The 22,887-nt window shown below is 39.3% G+C and overlaps 1 protein-coding gene across 1 annotated transcript in view; it reads left to right on the top strand.

Annotated features, from left to right (window-relative positions):
• Arhgef9 (Cdc42 guanine nucleotide exchange factor 9) overlaps positions 1-22,887 on the top strand; it is a 399,573-nt gene that overhangs the window by 278,482 nt on the left and 98,204 nt on the right. The window contains exon 2 of the mRNA XM_038316447.1: positions 16,720-16,899. Coding sequence (XP_038172375.1) covers positions 16,774-16,899 — 126 coding nt within the window. The 5' untranslated portion in view covers positions 16,720-16,773. The remainder of the gene's footprint in view (positions 1-16,719; positions 16,900-22,887) is intronic.

The following is a 22,887-nucleotide window of genomic DNA, read 5'->3' as shown; positions in this document are numbered from 1 at the left end:
GTAAACAGGCAGATATAAAAAGAATGGAAAAAAGCAAATTGGCACTGATTAATGTAGAAATCTAAAGCCTGCTCCTTCATCCCCATCTAATTACAAAACGTTACAGAGTGATGCAACTGTAAAGCAATATCCTAGAAAACATAAAGTAACCTAATATTGAAGTTCATTTTTTCTTGGAGCTGAAATAATACCTTGGATCAAAACTTATATCTGAGTTGTAGATGGGAGGTTTGAGGGTGAGTGATAAGATGTATAAAGACAGACACCATTGGTCAATGACCCAACTCTTGCATTCGATCTGGGCTGACAGACCAGCCACAACCTTAATGGTCACAACTAAGACCCTAAGCACAGCGGCTTAGGCCATTTGCCCCCATTAAAGAGGGCCTACTATTTTTAGAATTCCTCAAGCTAGAAACCAGGTCATGGTGTCCAGAGGAAGTGTTTTTGGCTTTGGGTACTGCAGGCTGGAGCTGGAAGCCGGTGACCGTAAACTGGGTAAAGGGTGGGAAGCAGTGTAACAGGTAACCAATGTTACCACCTGTAGAAACCGCTCTTAAGAAGGAGCTTCATAACCTTTGCTGTGTTCCCATTGACAGTTAAAGCCTGGAGACATTTATTAGCTTTGGACTCAACTTCAAGCAACAGGAGTTCCAGTTGATACTCGTCCTTTCTGGGCTGAGCCTGTTTGTTTCCACTTTCTTGTCTGGGTCTCATTCAGTCCACTTCTAAAAGGCATGACAATTATCCTCAAATGATGTCGAGTCTCTAAGATTCAAAATGTTTTGTAGATGTACTTGATCCCCACCCCCAAATCCGCATCTCCTCTATCCTTGAGCTGGCTTGAGTGGCATAGAAAGAAGAATCCTAAAAGGGGACCATGGGAAGTCAGGCAATATACCTTGATAGGGTCAGGTTGCTTAAAGTCATGCTGGTTTTGCTTCCACTCACATGGCTTTTTGATGTCAAGTCAGCCTGCTAGGAAAGACACCGGTTTTGCAACCTTTACAGGATCAAATAGCTGAGGTTCATCAGGAGGTCAGTGGAGTGACTGAAGGGAGGCATCACGGACACGATCTTTCGCTAAAACCGAGAAAGGCAATCCTAGACTGCCTGTACTTGCCTCCTGCTTGAGGAAGCACCCTAGGGTGTCAGGTTTGGCTCCAGGAGAGAAAATATTTCAAAGCCGTCTACTTTGTTTTCTCTACTTTTTTGAGGGGGAGATCAGGAACTAGGATATATAGTTAAGGTTCCCTCCCAGTCCCAGACATTGTGAACAAAATTTAACCGAAATTCAATTTCCTGCTCTATAAAATAGGCTTAACCGCAACATCTCATGGGATTTGGGTTATAAGAATACATTTTGACAAAGGATATGGGAAGCGTTATTTGAAATATCAAAAGTGGGTCTGGACTGTTTGAAATGTTAGGATTTCATTCAGGTTACAGTTACAGTCAGTTCAGGGGTAGTCAGGCGCTTATCTTGCCTTCCCCATACTTCTCAATTTTACTTCTTCCCATCTCCTGCTCCTGCCTCTAAAACCTGCTTAAAATATTAAGATAGCAGAATAGCTCAAAGGTAACCTCATCTTTTCATTAAAGAAGATTGTCTTCTTTGCTTTTCTTTTGCTGTGATAAAGTATGCTGCTGCCATAGTCCCTGTTCTATTGCTGTGAAGAGACACCATGACCAAGGAAACTTATAAAGGAAAGGATTTAATTAGGAGCTTGCTCACCAGAAGGTTATCTCATTTTCATCATAGGGCAAACATGGGAGCAAGGAGGCATGGTAGTGGTGCGGTAGCTGAGACTTTACATCCAGATCTGAGGGTAGGAGACAGAGATGTGAGACTGGGTTTAGTGTAGATTTTTGAAACCTCAAAGCTCATTCCCAGTGATACACCTCCTCCCACAATGCCACATCTTCTAATCCTATGTGAGCAGCCCACCAACTGTGAGCCAAGCATTCAGATATATGAGCCTATGGGGCCATTTTCATTCATACCACTACACCAGCTAAAAGCAACGTAAGCGAGAAAGTGTTGATTTGTGCTTACAGCTGAAGGGTATATTCCATCATGGTGGCGAAGTCAAGGTAACAGGTGCTTAAAGCAACTGATCACATGTCTTACATAATCAGGAAGCAGAAGGCAATGGGTGTGTTCATCTAGCTTTCTCCTTATATAAACTAAGACACCGGGTTTTGGAAAGGTCTTACATTCATGGTAGGTCTTCTCCCCTTAATGAATCTAATCAAGACATTCTCCCAAAATATGCCTAGAGGCTGTCTAAATATAAATAATCCCTTATAGGTGTACCTGGAGACTGGTCTAGATAACTCCATGTCTTGTCAAGTTGGTAATCAACACTAACCATCACATAACCTAATTCAGGTGGTGGGATTGTCCAAATTATTACAGTAAATAATTAGGCCAGACTTGTACCTAGCCTATTCTTATTCCATTTGCTTTTCAGATTGAAAAAGCCTGCATTTCAGATTGAATTTGAGTTAGAATTTTCTAAACCTACATTTCTGGTTGTGAGGAAGATTCTGGAGTGTCAGTATTCAGCCTTCATTCTGAGATGTTCATACTCCTCAATCCATAGAAGGGTCGGATCTGTTTGAGAGCTGGAGAAGAGGACAAAGCAAGGACTAGCTGTAGTAATGAGGGTATAATGTGTGTACAACTGTGAAGAAAATAATACCAGAAATATCTTAAGTGATAATCCCCTAAGTGAAGCTTATTCGCTTATGGAAAAATATTAGACAATAAAAATGTTTGTGTTGAATTTATAATTAAATAACTTCCTCATCATTTCCAACCCTTTTCATGTCCTGCCTTCTGCTCCCTCTCAAATATATTGCCTCTTCTTTTTAATATACATATGCAAATAAATCTGTAAATTCAACCATCTGAATCAATTTAGTGTTGTTTTTAGGGCTCAGCACTTGGTATTGGATAACCATTTAGGGTATTCCTCCCTCTCTCTATGGTCATTAATTACCTATAGCTCTTTATCTAGGGATGGCTCTATGACATTTCCTTCATACACATTGGCATGTCTACTGGTGTTGGCATTGTTCAGGTCTTCTTTGGGTAGCTATATTGTTGAGATTTCATGGGTCCAGCTTCCCATTTTACATCTAAATGATGCAGTCTTACAGCAGGCTTCTTAGTCCTCAGCTCTTACAATCTTTGTACTCCTTCCTTCATGTTTTCTGAGCCTTATATATGGGGGATGTATCAGTTGGAGCTGATTACCCCAAAGTAAGTTACTTTTTTCATTTGACTGTGTCTTTCTGTAATGTAATGTAATGTAATAATTATATTAGTAAAGTGCCAGTAGTAGGTTCTTCTTTAAGATCCATTATCTCACAGACCCTTGGTAGTTGGCTAAATTTTTAATACCAGGCATGATTTTCTTCCTATTGAAGGGGCATTATGTCCAATTAGAAAGCATTTGGTTACCAGCAAGATGTAAATGCCACTATTATACCTTTAAGTATATTTTATATACTTTAAAATAAAACTTTATTATTTCCTTGTTGGTCATGTTTGTGGTTCATAGGTGTCACAGTTGGGTAGGACTATTGATTATTTTCAATAGTCTTTCAGCTCAGATCCAGCTGAATTTCTATGAGTATAGTGTCTTCAATAATAGGGACCAGTCTTCAAATTCTGGGACGTGTCAAGGTAAGCAGCAGTAGCCTATATTGTTTTAGGAATCACTTGGACTTCTCTGATCAACAACTCAAAAGGAGGTTGAAGTTTCTCATGCCTGATACTGGGGTTTTTGTTAGTTACTAGTTCTAGATGGATGCATTTTCATCCCAAGTAGCATAACGTTATTTAAAATGTGTGTGTGTGTTTAGTTATATGTAGTATATGTAATTTTAGGTAAGCATAAACTAATATTCATATGGTTTCAAAAATCCTTAGTGCTATTTGTTCTTCCTCTCTTGCCTTCCATTATCCTGCCCCAATTATAGCACTCATATTTCATTTCCCATTTCATAACACCTGTATCTCATTATTCCCATCTCCAGAGCTCTTTACCTACCCCCATGGTACTTCTTTTAAAATTTCTGTTTCTGGCGCACGCCTTTAATCCCAGCACTCGGGAGGCAGAGGCAGGCGGATCTCTGAGTTCGAGGCCAGCCTGGTCTACAAGAGCTAGCTCCAGGACAGGCTCTAGAAACTACAGGGAAACCCTGTCTCGAAAAACCAAAAATAAATAAATAAATAAATAAATAAATAAATAAAATTTCTGTTTCTCAAAAATTTTTTTGAAATTAAGATTTAATTACATTTCCCCTCACATTTCCTCCTCCAACCCCTCCCATGTACTCTCTCAAAACATAGTCTCTTTTTCTTTCATTCTTGGTGTGTGTGTGTGTGTGTGTGTGTGTGTGTGTACTACTAATACATATAAATACAAATGGCTCAGTTCATACAATGTTACTTCTATGTATATGATCACTTGGCATTGAATAACCAATTTGGGGCTTCTCTCCTGGAAAGAGTATTTCTTCCACTCTCAGCATTCCTTAGTTGCTTATAGTTCTTTGTCTAGTGTTGGGGCCCCAGGAGAGTTCTTCCTTTCATGTTAGCTTGTTTTAGTGTCCTTGTTGAGAACTTGTATAGGTAGCCATGTTGGTGAGATTTATTGATGTAGATTCTCTGACATTTAAGAAGATGCAATCTCACAGGAAACGTCCAATTCCTCCGGTTCTTACGCTCTTTCTGCTTCTCTTCTGCTGTGATCTCTGAGCCTCTGGTGCAGTTGTGTTGTACTTCTATCTCTGCCTTTTGGAAAAATCCATGCCCTCACTATCCCCAGGTAGTTGGCCATGTTTTCCAGTACCAGGCATAATTCGCCTCTTGTAGCTATTGGTTACTGGTATTTGTGACACTATTGCACCCTTAGGGTTACCTTATCTTGCTGGTGGTTATTGTGGTTCATAGGCATCATAGCTGGGTAGGATTGCTGACTGCTTCCCTCCTTTAGTAGGTTGCATGACATCCTACTGTACTATGAAAGCTAGTCCTCAGGGAGGCTTTTGGGTAAGTTCCAGCTTAGGGACCTCTGGGCCCTGTGTCTGAAGTGCAGGATGTCTTCAGCAATAGGGACTTACTTCAACCTCTGTGAGACAACAAAGGGCAACAGCAAGAACTTAGAATGTTTTGGGAGTGCCCTGGACAACCCTGACCAACATGTCAAAGGGGAGCTACCCATGCTTTGCTGTTAGATAGTCTGTGCATCTTTCTGGGAGCATTATCCACCCAAATGAGAACACATGAACTTTTACGTATATGCATATACAGACTTACATGTATTAAATGTGATTTCAGATAAATAGGTAATTCCTCTAGACAATCTTACTATTGACCTGGGATTCTTCTTCTGCATCTGTGCCTATAATTTAAAGATTTTTTTTCATGGTGTCCCACATTTCCTGAACATTCCTTTCCTCCGTCCCTGCCCCTCCCCCGTGTGTGTGTTTGTGTTTAATTTTATATATTCTTTGTTTTATGGTCTATCTCATGCCTTACTTGACCATTCTTTTTTAAATATTTATTTATTATGTATATAATATTCTTTCTGTATGTATGCCTGAAGGCCAGAAGAGGGCACCAGACCTTATTACAGATGGTTGTGAGCCACCATGTGGTTGCTGGGAATTGAACTCAGGACCTTTGGAAGAGCAGGCAATGCTCTTAACCACTGAGCCTTCTCTCCAGCCCCCTTACTTGACCATTCTACTGGCAATGCTTTCCCCTGAGTCTTCAAATTTTGTTATTGAGTTTTTCATTTCCACCTTAATTTCAACTTGTTTCTCTTCAACATTTCTGTCTCTTTATTGGATTTGGTTTTCATTCCTGGATTGTCTTTGCCATTTCATTCAGACTTATATTTGTATTTCCTTGGGTATTAATCAAGCATTCTCTTTGAATTCATTCTCTTTAGGTTTACTGAGCCTTTGATTTGTGTCTTCTTTAAATTCCTTGAATTCTTTGATCAATATTATGACTGTCCTTTTAAGTTCTGTATCCTGTGGTTCATCTAGGTAATTCTCATTGTAGAACATTTCCATAGGGCTAGTGAATTTGGGGGAACGACATACTGTCTTGACTTTTCATATTGTTTTTAAAATGAGACCTGGGCATATGTGCTTCTTTCATTGAATGTGGATCTCATGTGGACACAACAGGCTATGCTGGTCCGTAGAATGTACCACTAGACACAAACCTGGAAGTTACGAAGTGTACAGAAGAGGCTCACTAGTTTGGGCTGGGGTCCTTATGAGACTCAGAGTAATCTAAGAATTCAAAATGGTGCAGGCAGTGTAGGATCAGGTAGACTTACTAGACTGTGTTGTAGAACAAGATGTGTCCTTTGTCCTGGGCCTGAAGGATAGATCTGTTGTACCCCCACCCAATCCCATCCCTACTGCCATGGGTTGACTAGAATGTAGTACCTGTGCTGAGTACCATGAATAGCTTATTGTGTCTCTATGCCATGTGAGAGAGCTAGAGAGCCTCTGGTTGGGTCGGATCTATGATCTGGCTAGTCCCAAAGAGAGGGGGAGGAGCTAGAAGGAGGTTATGATTTCTGGTAAGCAGAAAGCAACTAAGAGGTTGTGTCAGGGAACACAGGTAGGTTACCCCTGTCTCTGTGCTAATAAACTAAAGGGTCTCCAGTTGGGAGTAGTCAGTCTATGATCTGGCCAGTTTCAAAGAGATGGGCAGGAATTGGTAGGATACCATGATCCCTGGAAAGCATCAGAGTGGAGAGGGCTATACTTGGAAGCTCAGATTCTTTTCCAGAGGGTTTCTGAAAGGAAGGACCTATGATCTGAGGAGTCCCAAGAAGAGGGAAAGAGGCCAGGATAAAAAAATCAGGATCCATGGAAAGCAGCTGAGACCAGTGTAGGGTGGAAGGCTGTACCAGTGAGTGCAGGTCTAGAATTTCTTGGTATATTAGTTGCTTAATCTCATTGATCTTGCCATTTATATTGATTAGGAGATTTTATGGAGTGTATATTGTATCAGGTAGTATTTAGCTATTGGGTTTAATATAGTCTTCTATTTTAAATTTTTGAAAATGTACTTTTATTATGTATTTTCATAATTTCTTGTTTGCTCCCCCACTTCCTCTCTTCTCAAGCTTCTGATTCCCCACTGCACTCCAATGGCCCCACTTTTGCTTTCATGTCTTATGTATTTTATCTTTCTCTCTCTCTCCTTTATGAGACAGAATTTCTTTGTGTAACCTTGGCTACCCTGGAACTCACTCTGTAGACACGGTTGGCCTTGAACTCACAGAGATCCACCTGCCTTTGCCTCCTGAGCCCTGGAATTAAAGGCATATGCCACCATTGCCTGGAGCTTCCTGTCTCTTTTAAAAAATCTCTTTCCTCCCTGTTTTCCTGAATTCTCTTCTTACTCCTTCCATATTTTTAAAAATAATTTGTATTGTTACATTCTATGTTTACAATATAATAGTATGGGGCACATGTAGATGGTAAAATTATAATAATAAAACACATTGACCTATGATTAAATATCTATGATTAACATACAGTTAAAGCACTAAACTCTAGTTTTTGACAACAGAGGGATATAGAACAAAAACAAATGCCAACCATTCTTCTGAAAGATTCAGACTTAGTTTCTAATGTTACCTCTGCTGTTCACTGAATTAACACCATAGGAACTTTTTCTTGTTGGAGCCTTGATTTTCTTACCTGTAAAATAGAGGGCTGAATTAGTTCTAATAGCTCTTAAGAGTCTCCTATTATAATCACTTGTATGTGGACCCACTGATTTTCAGGCTCTTGAGCCCCACTCAAAGTCAAAAAGAGCAACTTTGAGTCCTAGAACCTTATTAGATGCTTTGTCCCATAATCAGTGGCCCTGGATCCCGTACGTTCTCCACCCTGACACCCTCTACCTAGTGCAGACAGACATATGCCTTATATAAGCTTGACTGACCTATTTGAAGTACTTTTATTTAAGCACAACCACTTTTTTTGCAGACATAGACCTAGTGCAATTTCTCTAGGGCCCTGAGAGTAGGCTTGATTTTGCTTCTCTTGTGTTCAGTTGAAGTCTAGGTTTTGATAATGTATCCTTCTAAATCTTTAGTAAGATTTGAGGGGAAGTCAGAGTAAGCAGTTTCAGTGCCTGAGGCCTTGTGCACTAAAATGTCCCAACCCCTCTGTCATCTACCATTTACTGAATGCTTGCCAGAAACCCAGGACTATGACAAGAGAAACATGGTCTACTGGTCATGAAGACAGTTGACAAGGACTAGGTGTTTGACCCAGGTTGGAGTTTCTTTTTTTTTTTCTCCTGAGTCTATAGGCAGAGAGAAACCGAGGAGCCACTAGACAGCATCTTTTACTTTCTGATGAACTGTTTAAATGCAGTTTCCTCTGTGAGCAGGAGACACATTCTCATTGGAAAGAAATACCAAGGTCAGGAACTTAAATTTTTGTCTTAGGAGATGATATCAAGTAGACTTGAAGGTGATTTAAGTGGATTGAAATATGTTTCTCCTCTCTGTTCTCTAGATGTAGGCATTACTATGTTGAATAAATGATGTTCTTGTTCTAGCCACCTTAGCCAGATGGTCACATTTGGACATTGGATCCATTAGTTTCTGTTCCAACCTGGCTCTTCCTCCTTTCCTCCCCCCACCTACAATCCTCTTTTCCCAGCAAGATTTTTAACACGACATCTGTCAAATGGATGAAAAAAAAATGACTTCTTCTCTTTGCCTTGCCCACCCACCCTCTGGCTATGGTGTTGATTATAGAGCTATGCATGTGGGTGGTACAGAGGACAAATTCTTCATGCAGTTCTAGCCCCCTCCTCCTACCCTTCTGGAAGCCTATGGGCTTTTTAGCCAGGAAACTCCAAGACTGAAGTTCAAATCACAGACTGCGGAAAACTGAAACCCCAAGGACTATTCATAGTAACCCAAGAAAAATAACTTAGAATTCAACTGTGGATTTTAAGATCGTTTTAGGTTACCTAAGTGACTTGGCACTGTTTGAGCTCCTCTGGCTTGCCTCTAGCAACAACCAGATTGAAGACAGAAGCAAGCAGGTCTCAATGTCCTAGAAAGAAGTAAAAAGCAACAGTTGTCATTGTTTCCTTCATTAAAAGTGGGGTTTTCTTGCCTGTCATCTCTTTTTCTTTCTCTGATGGCCACAAGATACATTTGTTGTGCTGTAACAAAATCCAGTGTAAAACTGCAAAAAAAAAAATAATTAGATGCCAACTAAATTTAACAAGCCTGTAAGCCACTTGGATACATATTGTATGAATTGATTATTTGTCGGCATACTATGTTTTACAACCTGATGGAGATGCTAACTCCCTTACTGATCCACTGGAGAGATTGTCTGGTTTTTAGGACTCATGTTAGTCACAGAAGTTTGAAAAAGAGGTTAACAACAATGCAGTTTATTGTAGATTAAGCAGATGTTCTATAGCCACTACGCAAGTTATGTTATTTGTAGAATTATACTCTGCTTTACAATTTTAACTTCTCCTAGTTGTTATTTACATTTTATTCTCGGTAGAAATTACTAAAAGTGGCGGAGGGAGAGGAGAACAGACCCTGGCTGGAGTTATTAGTGAAACGATTAAAGAGCAGGTGACCCAGATCACATAGGAAGAAGCAGCTTGGCTATAGAGTATGGTTACATCAAAGGCACAAATGTAGGATTATATCTTCCTATAAAATCCAATTTGGCAATCCAGGCTGGGATTGTAGTTCAGTGATCGAGCACCTTGCTTAGTATATGTAAGATCCTGGGTTTAATCCAAAGAATCACATGAAGAAAAGAAAAAAAGAAGGTTCTTGCCCAGTTGGAGGCAAGGATTGGATTCAGAGATGGGACTAACTTACACAAAGTTTTTAGAGATTGATGATAGGGAGTTACTAAATCTTCATGATCACAAAGTGATATCAGTAAGGAAAATTGAAAAATACATCAAACTACTCCTTACAGTAACTTGAACAGGGAAACATGTGGGAGGTGGAAGACTAGTTAGAAGGCAGCTTGAGGTGATGAGGACCAGATATTAGAAGGGATAGTGGAGGTGAAGAAAGCTAGATCTGACCGGGAGATATAAGGAAGAAAGAAGTAAGTACAAGCCGGGCGGTGGTGGCGCACGCCTTTAATCCCAGCACTCGGGAGGCAGAGGCAGGCGGATCTCTGAGTTCGAAGCCAGCCTGGTCTACAAGAGCTAGTTCCAGGACAGGCTCTAGAAACTACAGGGAAACCCTGTCTCGAAAAACCAAAAAAAAAAAAAAAAAAAAAAAAAAAAAAAAAAAAAAAAAAAAAAAAAAAAAGAAGTAAGTACAGTGGAATTTTGTAAAGTAGGAAAACTTAGGAAGGAAAGGAATATGACAAATTTTATATTTCATTGGAGGTGAAAACAGGCATTTGGAAGGATGGAACTGGAGGCATATGGGAGTGAATGTTACGATAAGGAATGACTTCTCTGGTGACCTAAGCAGAGAACAAAAATCAAAATATCTATTGATTTTTTTTATGGAGCAGCCAAAGGCTAAAATGCAAAACCCATTCCTCAGTTTTCCTAGCCATTCTGGGAAAATGCAGGCAGAAGCCTATGCTTTAATGTAATGTCATCTAGTCTCTGCATGGGTTCTTATTTTCCTCAGCAATGGTCCATAAAAGACATCCATTAAGCCCAAAGAAAGGGTAAGAAGAAATAAACAGCAGAAAATGAAATCTTTGTCCTTTATCCTTTGAAGAACTAAAGTATTTATCGCAACAGGATGCCCAAAGTGAGAGGGAATTGAGGGATCACATTTAATTTCAGTGTGCCATTTGACTGATTAAATTTTAGACAAAGGGCTAGGTAGATGACTCAGTTGGTAAAGTGCTTATCGTGTAAATATGGGGAACTGAGTTATATATGAGGCACCTGTGTTAAAGGTCAGGCTCTGTGCCACACAGTGGTAATCTCATTCCTATGGCAGTGGAGACAGGAGGTCCACAAGACTTGCTGTCTAGCCATTTGAACTAAATTTGCGAGCTTCGTGTTCACCGAGAGACCCTATGTCACAGTAAGGTGCACGGTCTGGGGCGACCGCCCAGCAGGTAAAGAGCTCATACTGTAACTCCAGTGCCAGGTGATTCAGCACCCTCTTCTGGCATCTGCAGACGCCCCCACACATATGCACATATGCATACACTACCACAGACACAAATAAAAGAGTAAAATAAAGCGTACCTGCAGACACACACACACACACGGAGACAGACAGACAGACAGACACATATACACACACATATACACACACAGAGACACACACACAGACATACACACACACACACACACACAGAGAGAGAGAGAGAGAGAGAGAGAGAGAGAGAGAGAGAGAGAGAGAGAGAGAGAGAGCACGTTATTTCAGTAGCCATTTGGAGCCCCTTTTATATACTATGATGGTTCTTAGGTGTTGTTGCAGCAGCCTGGGTTATAACTTGTCAAAAAACGGGGATGGTTGTTCTTTAACACTTTTGGCTAAACAGCCAGCATTTATTTACAAAACTGTTTTAAAAGGATAGCTTATCTACTCTAAGAGAACATAAAATCCCGGCTTGTCTTAAATATAACTTAGAGAAAACCAGGAAATGGAACTTGGTTCTTGTTCATGCTTAGGCATTGAGAAAAGGGGACATCTGAGGGGAAAGGGACAAACGAAACTTCATAGGGAGGTAACAGCCTTCCTCCATAGCCTTTTTCTGCTATGTATATTTCTAGAAGGCAGACCTTGCTCAGTTACCATAACAACAGTTGGAACATTTGTTATTCTTTACAACACATAGTGGTTTGTGTTTAAATTTAAAAAGTTATTTTACATGTGTGGGTCTTTTACCTGCATGTTGATATGTATACCATGTGTGTGCCTGGAGCCTGTGGAGTTGATTAGAGAACTTTGGAACCCCTGAAACTGGCATTGCAGATGATTGTGGACCTCCTTGAGAGCTGGGAATCAAACCCAGGTTTTCTGGAAGAGCAACCAGTGCTCTTAATTGCTGAGCCATCTCACCAGTCCCAGTAGTTCACTTTTTAAATGTATTCTGCTTCTTGATATTAAACTTTAATATTCTGCTAGCCAGTCAGGTTAATAATTAAGTATCTATTTTGGAGGGGTTATATTGTTCAACTAAAGGGAAAGAACAAAATGAATAAAACAAGTGATACAATTCTTAAAAACTGAGCAAGGACTGTGATCTTCGGGTGCTTTATCCTTTGTCATTGCAAACCTGCCATTGGGCATACATTTTACATGATTATAAATATCCTCAGACATCTACCAACCACTGATGAAAGCCCTGTAGATAGGCAGGGAACAGTGGGGGCAGAGAAACCAAACTCCATGGTTGCATAGGGATTTCTGGGGAGAATGAATCATCAGGAGATGAAAGGACAGACCTTAGATGAAAGTTCTGACTTCCTGGATTAAAATAAGCCCTCATCCTTTGACTCATATCCTAGAGTATCTTCAGTGTACATATTGAAAGCACTATGTGCCCCACTTATTGGTAAATCTGAAGAAGAACTAATATGTATTTGGTGCTGCATCCAGCATGCCTTGGGAATTGGAAGTTAATTTGTTAGATATCACAGGAGTGCTATTCCATGGCCTAGAAATATTTGTTTCCATGCTAGAGTAGTTAAGTACCATCTCCTCGCTTTATATTGGGATTTCAGGATGAAGTGTGGAGGCAATTGGGAATCAGTACTTTTGGTGGGAAGTGAGGCAGAAAGTAGAGGGAAAATAGAGAATGGAATTCCTGGTAGAGTCACTCCCAAATGACTTTTCTTGGCTTTATTTACAATGATCTGCTGCCAGCTTTATTTCAATTTGTTTCTTTGGCTATTCTTCTAGTCCCCATCTCCCTTTGTTATTAACTTTTAAGGTTTATGGCTTTTTCTCATAATTCTGTCCTCTGAGACAGAATTTCTTGGTTTCTACAATTTCTTCTAACTCCAAGAACTTTCTGTCTCTCTCTTCCTCTGACTTCTCCTGAAATTCCAACGTATTTATGTAGCCAGTTAACTACCCTCCATATTTAACACATTCAAAAGTGTATTGGTCATCAACTCTTTTCCTTCAAAGTCCTCATCGTTTCCTAATATTGCTTATATTTTAATAGCCACACTTAGGACTGATATCATCTCCTCGATCAACTTTCACCTCATTTCCTTCAAACTAAATCCAAGCCTTTTCACATATAACTCCAGATGACTTAACCTCCTTCTTCAGCCTCAAGTATCCTGCTATTTCCCTCAGCATATGTCATTCACTTATCTTTTAAATTATACTTCAGTGCTACATAAAACCTTTCGTGGATCTCAGGAGCTATGCATAATGCCTCCTACCCATGAATTCTTATAGGCTATTAAGTCCAAGTCTTTCTAGGCATTGTGTATTTGTTATGTTAATCCACCCTTTCTGTAATCTTGCCTTTTGAAGCAGACTTTATCCTGTTTCATAGATGAAGAAACTGAAGTCCTTGTTACATAGTTGGAGTCTCTTGCACTTGGCTTTTGTAAAATTGTACTCCTCTGTATTTCTATTGCATGCTGACAGCTCCGCTTTGTTTTGTTCCTTTGACTTTTCCATTTTCACCTTATATCATCACTACTATTTTTGAAAGTAACAAAGTTCAGAATAAAAGGTAGATTTTCATGTTGTTTGAAAGGCTTTTTGATCTTTAAGTATGAATAACCGCAGTGGGCAGATCTGTGCACACAGCAGGTCATTGAATGCGTGCTGGATGAAAAATGAATGTGTGAGGTACATAAATGTATGAAAACCTTGTAGCAAATTAAAATTTAATTCTGTACAGAAAATGAATACATATGACCAATTTTTAGCTCAAATTTAATTTACTTTTATTAAAAAACCCAGAAGATGGGAGAAGAGTATTTTTTTAGTCTGACAGGTATTTATGGTAAATGTGCTTAGAAGCTACTTATAGCTTGAAGACCCTCTGGATTCATTATATTCATCATACCTCTGCATACACAACAGCCAGCTCTTGGCTCAGGATTTTATAACTCATGCAGCAAGTAGGAGTATAGAACCACATAGCATAGCTTATAAGTTAAAAGTAGATTCTCTAGGGAAAGGCTATATCTGCATTTGAATTTTGTTTTTATAGATGGTGTCCTGAACAGAGGGCTGATATTCAAAGCTAACAAACTGTAGACACTTGATCAGAATCTGGGAATATAGTTCAAACCATAAGCACTCATGGTCCTCTAGATTTGGTCTATCTGGGTTTATTGTGCTAATTTAGCAACACTCAGTTGGGACCCATCTTTAGTCTTTATGTATAAATATTTATTTTACTGAGACTACTTTTCACATCACTTTGATGTAATACTTGACAGAAACAAAGTAAGGGAGAAATTTATTTTAGTGCATGGTTTTTAAGGATATAGTCTATCTTGGCAAAGAAGGCATGGATGTTGGCTTGTCTCTTTTTATAGCAGCAGGAGCATATAGCAGTTTGTTCTTATCTTGGCAGATCAGTACATGGAGAGCTTGGGTTTTCATTAGAAGTGTGTTTATTTTTCAAGGTCTGCCTCAAGTGACCTATAGCCTTCATCTAGGTCTGATGTCCCAAAGATTCTATAAATTCCTTAAAACAGCACTGCCAATTGATATAAAGTTCTAAAACACATGAACCTGTGTGGGGCATCCCACATTCGAACTATAAAAACCAGTGACTAGCAGTTCTCTTTCTTCACTGAGACCAGAACTAGCAAAAATTGATTATTTTCCTTTGGAAGAAAACAAGATCAACATAAAAATGAATCTTGTTAGAGAGGAGATTAAAATCTCTTTCCTCAGAGTTCCTTAAGGCCATCTGTTTTTATGATAACATTCTTTTAAGTTTAGTATAAGTGAGCCCTTATTAGTAGTATGGTTTGATGCTTCTGAGGCCTAAAGATCTGTTTTGGTAATTTATTCATTGTTACTGGCTGAAAAACAAGTTTATTTCACTGAATCTCAGTCTTCTCATTTTTAAAATATGACCAATAGTGAAACACAGCTCATTTAGTACAGACTGTGTATAATGCTGGGAGAGGAAACCGTTTGTGAACATTGAAGCACAAGGTATTTAAAATACATTTGAAAAGGTCCTGTTAGATATTTCCATACTGAGATTTTCCTGTGCCTCGCTTTCTGTGGAGAACATAGAGGTTAGACTCCTGAGCAAAGAAGTATGTCTTAGACATGGCCTAGGAGATTAGTATACCTTAACCAAGTCATAAAAGCAGTGTATATTCATATGCATGTGTTCATATGAGTGCAGTGTTCTGCATATTCATTTTCTGATTGGACTGTAGCATTCATTCTCTGGACAATGTATTATATGATCGGTCTGTTGGAGAGGCTAAATATTCTTCAGATGACAGTTCTGCTGTCTTTGAAATGTTTTATCTTTGGTATTATGGAACTATGATTTCCTCAGGCAGACGTTTCTTCTTCAAACAGGCTCATGGAAAAACTTATTTATAAATTGGCATGTTCCGTAATTGAGTTTGGAGAGAGAGTGTTTGAGTCTTTTTGCCAGGCAGGCCATATGTTCTCTAATTCCAAAATGTGCCTCTACAAATGCTGGGGAGACCAATAGGTACAAGGTGGATGAGTTCAGGGGAAAGTAAACACGAAACCGTGGTCAGTAGCCAAGGAGAGGTGGCCTAACTCCCACTCCATCCTTTTCTATGTGCTTAAATGTTTGTCATGACTCTATGTGTTTTTGTTCATGTGCATGCGGTAATGGATAGATGTTTGTTCTGGTGTGTGGAGCCCAGTCCTGATTTCTATGAGATTCAGTCACTCAGGTTAAGATCAAGGACTGTGCATACCCTCTGCCTTACTGAATGATCTTTAGTTTCTGGCCTCAGTTCTTCATTATCAGTTTCTTTTAAATCTATCAAATGAAGCCAAAACGGACTCCCTAGCTAAACCACAGGCCAGCTGAACAAATTTTTTATGTATCTAAGCCAGAATTGAGTTCATCGTGCACAGCACAGCAAAGGAAGCCATATTCTTTCATACCCATGATCTATCTAAATGGAATCAAGCATGGGTGAGAGTAGGAACTAGAGGACTGGGGTCGGTTGTGTTTGAAGAATGCCATACTCTCTTACCACATGGGAAGGCATATGGTTGAGTTAAATAGTATGCTACCAACTCTCAGTTGGTCAGTTTCAAGGAGGAGGGGAAAGGGAAAGGAACATGAAGAATTGAAAACAAATATGCCTGCACTTTAATTTAGTCGTTGATGCTAGCCTTTCTACTTTGAAGATCCAGGGCTGCTAAGCACCAAGGAGATATGGATAGAGCTTTGTTTATTTGTTTGTATTCATGTTGGGAAGAAGAGTTCATGAAAATAGATGAAAGCATGATGCTTTGTCCATATTCACATGCTGGATTATTCTATGCACTGGCTAATCGAGAAATGACAGCATCGTTTGTCTTGTAGTCCAATATAGCTTGCATGTTGGTGTCATTTCCCCTTACCGCCACATCTCACCACCGGAACATGTAAGCATTTCCATTAAAAGTAGAGCATTTGGGGTGAGGGAATGCTCAAGTAGACTAGTCAGATGTATGGACTGAACACATTCTCATTTTGTCTCCTAAGCTGATCACTGGAGATTCCATCGTTAGTGCTGAGGCAGTATGGGATCACGTCACCATGGCCAACCGGGAGTTGGCATTTAAAGCTGGCGACGTCATCAAAGTCTTGGATGCTTCCAACAAGGATTGGTGGTGGGGCCAGATCGACGATGAGGAGGGATGGTTTCCGGCCAGCTTTGTGAGGGTGAGTGCCAACCTTCACTCTGCTCTTCTCTCATTGGCTGCCTAACCCGGCTTTCCTGACCCACACTCTTGCTCTTTTCCTTTCTCTCCTTTTGTCTTTTCATTTCTTTTTCTCTTTCTCCCTCTCTGTCTCCTCATCTCCTTCTTTTGCTTCATTCCTACCCTTTTCTTAAATCTCTGCCTTTCTAATCTTTTGACCTCTCTTCTATCTCTTGTTTATTTTGGTTCATTCTCTGCTGCTCACCTTTTCCTAAGTCACTTCCTTTGTTTGATCTTTATCTTTCTAGATTTGGCTTGGATAGCTTTGAAGTCTTTTCCCCCAAACCTCTATGTAGCTGTGATTTTTTCACATTTCTTTTTCTTTTCCTCCACCTACTTTATTTTCTATATCCCCCTTTTGATCCTTTCTTCTTCTAGATCCTTCTTATCTTTTCAACTCTTCATTTTTGCTTATTCTCTTCTCTTTCTCCTTATATCAACTATTCTTCTTTCCTTTTTTCTTTGTTTCTCTCCTTGGAAGAAGTATGAACACCATTATGGACTGGTACAGTCTTCAGCTGTTAATATCAGAGTGTGTACTCCCTGTTCTCAAGGGGCTGAAGCTTACAATTCTCAGATCTCACTTATAGCATAGTCAAATGGCTGGGATCTAAGACATGCTATGTATGGAAACAGGAAACCTGTAAAGGCTTGGAAGGCTATGGATTGTTTGATGTTTTACCATAAAGAATCTGGACATTAATACTCTTGATCTGTAAGGTCTCTGTTTCCACTAGGTCACCTTTGAACAGGTTGCTGTTGGTGATTATAACTGACCATGTGTTCTAGATCTTGGCTTTCCTTGAGGTTGTTAGTTTGAATTTGTTCTTTTTTTTATCCCTTTTTTGTTTTTCTTTTTTTTCTCATTTTTTTTTATTAAAAATTTCCATCTCCTTTCCTCCTCCTCCCCCTTCCCTCCCCTCCCTTCCACCCATACCCCCACTCCGCCCCTCTCCAAGCCAAAGAGCCATCAGGGTTCCCTTCACTATGTTAAGTCCAAGGATCTCCCAGCTCCCCCTAAGTCCAGGAAGGTGAGCAACCAAACTGACAAGGCTCACAGTGAGCCCGTCCATACTGTAGAGTCCAAGCCCATCGCCATTGTCCTTGGTTTCTCAGTCCTCCTCCACCGTCAGCCACATTCAGAGAGTCCGGTTTGGTCCCCTGTTCCATCAGTCCCATTCCAACTGGACTTGGTGGTCTCCCGTTAGATCTGTCCCACCGTCTCAATGGGTAAACGCACTCCTCATGGTCCTGACTTCCTTGCTCATGATCTCCCTCCTTTTGCTCCTCATCAGGACCTTGGGAGCTCAATCCGGTGCTTCTATGTGGGGCTCTGTCATTTTCTCCATCCAATGCCAGGTGAAGGTTCTATGGTGATATGCAAGATATTCATGAGTATGGCAATAGGATCTGGACATTTCTGGCACCCTCTCCTCAGCTGCTCAAGGAACTAGCTGGGGGCGTCTTCCTGGACACCTGGGAACCCCTCTAGAGTCAAGTCTCTGCCAACCCTAGAATGGCTCCCTTAACTAAGATATATAATTCCTTGTTCCCATATCCACCCTTCCTATATCCCAACCATCCTATTCCCCCAAGCTCTTCCCATCCTCCACTTCACACTTTTCTCTCCCCATTCCGCCATCCCCCCATCCCACCCCACCCCCATGTTCCCATTTTTTGTCCGGCAATCTTGTCTACTTCCAGTATCCAGGAGGATAACTATATGTTTTTCTTTGGATTCACCTTCTTATATATCTTCTCTAGGATTTTTTTTTATGAATTATAGGCTCTTTGAGTATTGGAAGGGCCAGCTTCTCCCATCTGCAAAGTGGTCTTGATAATCACTTTTTTTTTTGCCAGGGGATATCACAATGGAAAAGAGACAATAAAAAATCCTTTATGGGAAGACAGATAGCAAAGAGTTATGAGGGGGTGTTATGGCCACCCTTGCTCTAACCTATATCTTTCTGTTAGTTCCTTCTGGAATGCCGTGTTCTTTTATTTTTTTTTAAAGATTTTTTTTGAGAATTTCATATCATATAATGGAAGTCTAGACTTTAATGGCTGAGCCATCTCTCCTGCACCAGCTCTGTGGTTTAATGATTAACACACTGGGCTCTGAATCCAGGATCCCAGTTTGTATCTCGGTGGATCCTGTTCCTTTAGTAAGAGACCTGGTCAGTTGTCCTCATCAACTCAGACCACGAAACCCAGTATAAATGGGCTGCCCATGCATGCTTCGGCATTGCCAGGGTTATGTTTTACTTCACTTCATATAATAGAAGGTCTTTATAATTTTTTTCAGTACTGAGGAACCCAGGGCCTCACATGGCAAGCTATATCACCATCTTTATTGTTGGTGTTTCCTCTAAGATAAGGTTTAAGTATTCTGGGTCTCAAACAAAAGGTTAGAGGGGCTTGGGCTTTTGGAGCTCAAATTGCCTAAAGGTTGGCCTTATGGCATGTATTTTGAAGGAAGGAGCAAAGCGTTGAAGTTAACTTGAATTTCAACTTTACTAGTTCCTACCAATATGTTTTTTACTTTTTATTTATTTTTTGGCAAGGTTTTCACTGAAACATAGGGACCACAACAGACTTTCTCTAAGAATTTAATGAGCTAACACATGCTAATAAAGATTTAGCACAGTTTGACAAGTATAAAGTACTTGAAAAATGACTATTTACATTTTAGTTTTCACCATAAGTATAGCTGTGATCATTTTTACCCTATATCAATACTGGACATACTAGTTGAAAGAGAAACCTATCCTGCAGGGGCTATCAACTTATAAAGCACAATGAACTGATTGATAGGATTTAGGTGTTGGCACCACCCTGAAGTAGGGAAATAGATAAAAATCACATCTTATCTCCTATGCCAAGTGTTTTCTAATGGAATATCTAATTCTTCATTCTCTATTTATATGGCTTATTTTGTTAGCACCTTGAAATGTTATCTGTGTCCCAGTCCAGCTTTACTGGTTGACGAGTCAATCCCTAGGGTATTTGAAATGAACCCATCAATAACCACAAGACTTAGGAATGAATGTGGATAGCTATGCACACAGAGCTTCTTCTGCTGACCACTCTCTCTGTTTTAAAAGAATGATTAAACCACATTGAAATGTCAATATGTTTTGTTTTCAGGGAGACAGACCATAGGCTGAGAAGGAACACTGAACAAATCAGGGTGGCTTGGGGAAGTTAGCATCAGGGTCAAAGTTTAGAGAATAACCATGAACAAGCACTGATGGTTTTGAGACCACTGCTAAAATGAGTGGGATTTCAGGCACATATCCCCAGTAACCATTTTGTTTAGAATCACAAAGGAACAGATTAATAAAACCCAGAATTTAAATGAAATGTCACCCCCCCCATTTATTATATAATCATCTGAATAGACAGTTTTCCAAAGAAGACATGAAATAAATGATCAATAAATAATTTTTCCAAATGTTCAACATTTTCAACCATCAGGAAAATGTAAGTCATTAATAAGACTACTTTAAAATATAATCTCACCACAATCAGAATGACTAACATGACATACCACCACCACCACCACCACCACCACCACCACCACCATTACCACCACCACCACCACCACCACCATTACCACCACTAACAACAACAACAACAAAAACCCAACAAATGCTGGTAAGAATGTGAGGAAGAAAAACTTTATGCTGATTGGTATTGTGACCTTGTGTAGTCCCTATGGAAATGAGTATTAATGTTTCTTGAAAATAAAACATAGAACTGCTATCTAATCCTGGATATGTACCTGTGTTAGTTTTTATAGCTGTGATCAAATAACTGACAGGAAGCAACAGGAGTTGGTTTGTTTAGGCTTATAGTTTGAGGGGATACAATCCATCATGACAAGAAAGGCATATGTTTTCATTTGCATTCTGTTGCTGCGAGAAACACCAGACCAAAATACATCAAGGAGGATATTTTATCTTATAAGTATTAGGCCATCATTGAGTAAAACCTGGACAAAAGCTCATGGCAGGAACTTGGAGGCAAGAACTGAAGCATAGATCATGAAAGAATGTTTCTTACTGGCTTGTTCAGCTTGTCTTCTTACGTAGCTCAGGCCCCATGGTCTAGTGATGACACCACCCACAGCCAGCCAGTCCCCCACCACATCAATTAGCGATTAATAAGATACCTCACAGACAAGACTACATCCCAATCTGATCTAGGAAATTCTTAAGTTGAGATCCCCTCTTCCCTGGTGACGCTCGGCCTGTTTTAGTAGAAAATTGTGGCAGCATGGCAACTGAAGCTTGAGACAGCTATTGTCACCAGTCAGGAAGCAGAGAAAGGTTAATGCTGACACTAATTTAACTTTCTCTTTTGTATTCAGTCTAAGAGCCTAGCCTATATCGTGGTGCTACTTGCATTCGGTGGGAGGGGATATCCTCTTTGCACATGAACTTTTTTGAAGACATCCTTATATACACCCCCGAAAGTATATTTTCATAGTGGAAGATTAGCTACCACGATTCCAAAAGAACTCTCATTTCTACCACAAAGATATGTGCACATCCACATCACTGCCGCACTATTCATAATAGCTAAAAATACAGAACCAGCCTTAGTGTCTATCAACAGCTGAAGCCATAAAGAAAATGGGAAGAAAGCATTTGCAGAATGAGAATTTACTTAACTGTAAATAAGAATGGAATTTGCAGGAAAATGGATAGAACTAGGAAGCATTATGTTAAGTGAAATAAACCATACTCAGATAAATGGGAATGTGTGTAGTTCCTGAAACTAGAAAAGGGACCATGGAAAAGGAAGAAGAGCTCTTTAACGGGGCTTTGAAAAGAAAAACAAGGTAGTAGAATACATGTGACATGGAAGTAGAAGGGTATATATTGGGGCAGAGAGTAAAAGAGAGGCTCAGAAGAGGAGTGACTATGGGAATAAGATATGTATGAAAATACTATAATGATACCTGTTGCTGTATAAGCTAAATAAAAGAAACAACTTTAAAAAAAGAAGGGAATGCTCCACTTAAATGCAAGGTAGCTTAATAAAACTCTTTAAAGATAAGAAAATTATATATATGTATATATACATACATATATATATAAATAAATAAATATATATATATCTATAAAGAACACTAGATCACTAGTTCTAAACCTGTGGGTTTTGACCCTTTTGGAGGGTGAATATCGGGTATTTACACCACGATTCATAACAGTAACAAAATTAGTTATGAAGTAGCAGTGAAAATAATTTTATGGTTGGGGTCACCACAACATGAGAAACTGTATTAGAGGGTCACAGCATTAGGAATGTTGAGAATCACCGCTCTAGATGCTTTTATGTTGGAGTTGGTGTGTAAAAATGTTGTTTATTATATTTCTACTAGAAAATATAATGTAATAAAATACACAGATGTAGTTGAAAAGTAGTCACAAGAAAAAGTAAAAAGTTACAAGTGAAATTAAATGTCATATAGTCCAGTATATTCAAAATATTATAGAATATCCTATAATATTACTATAAAATTAATGCTTTATTTTTTGCTTTTTGAAATATATTTATTATATATGTAGAATATTTATATTAGTAACATGTGACTAATTTCTACTTTCTCAATAACAAAAGTACAAGCTTAGAGTGAATAGTATACAGATCTGCAATGTTAATGACAGAACAAAAACTATAACATAGAACTCTAATGTTTTCTACAATATCAGTGTTTATCCCTTGAGTATTTAAAGTAGTATCCCATGTCTGCTTCAAATTGTACTCAACACTAACATTTTTTGCCTTTGTGATCTCTTTTGTTGTTTTAAGTAGAGTCAAATGGGTTAAGCATCACTGTTGGGGACACTTGGGTAATACCATGAAAACGTAGATGTCAGCTACAATGCTGTTGTTAGTTAAAGAAATGATATTAGGCTATTTAATGATTGATAGTTTTATT

This window comes from Arvicola amphibius, chromosome X, assembly GCF_903992535.2.
Source record: "Arvicola amphibius chromosome X, mArvAmp1.2, whole genome shotgun sequence".
NCBI lineage: Eukaryota > Metazoa > Chordata > Mammalia > Rodentia > Cricetidae > Arvicola > Arvicola amphibius.
This window is presented reverse-complemented; position numbering and strand designations above follow the sequence as displayed.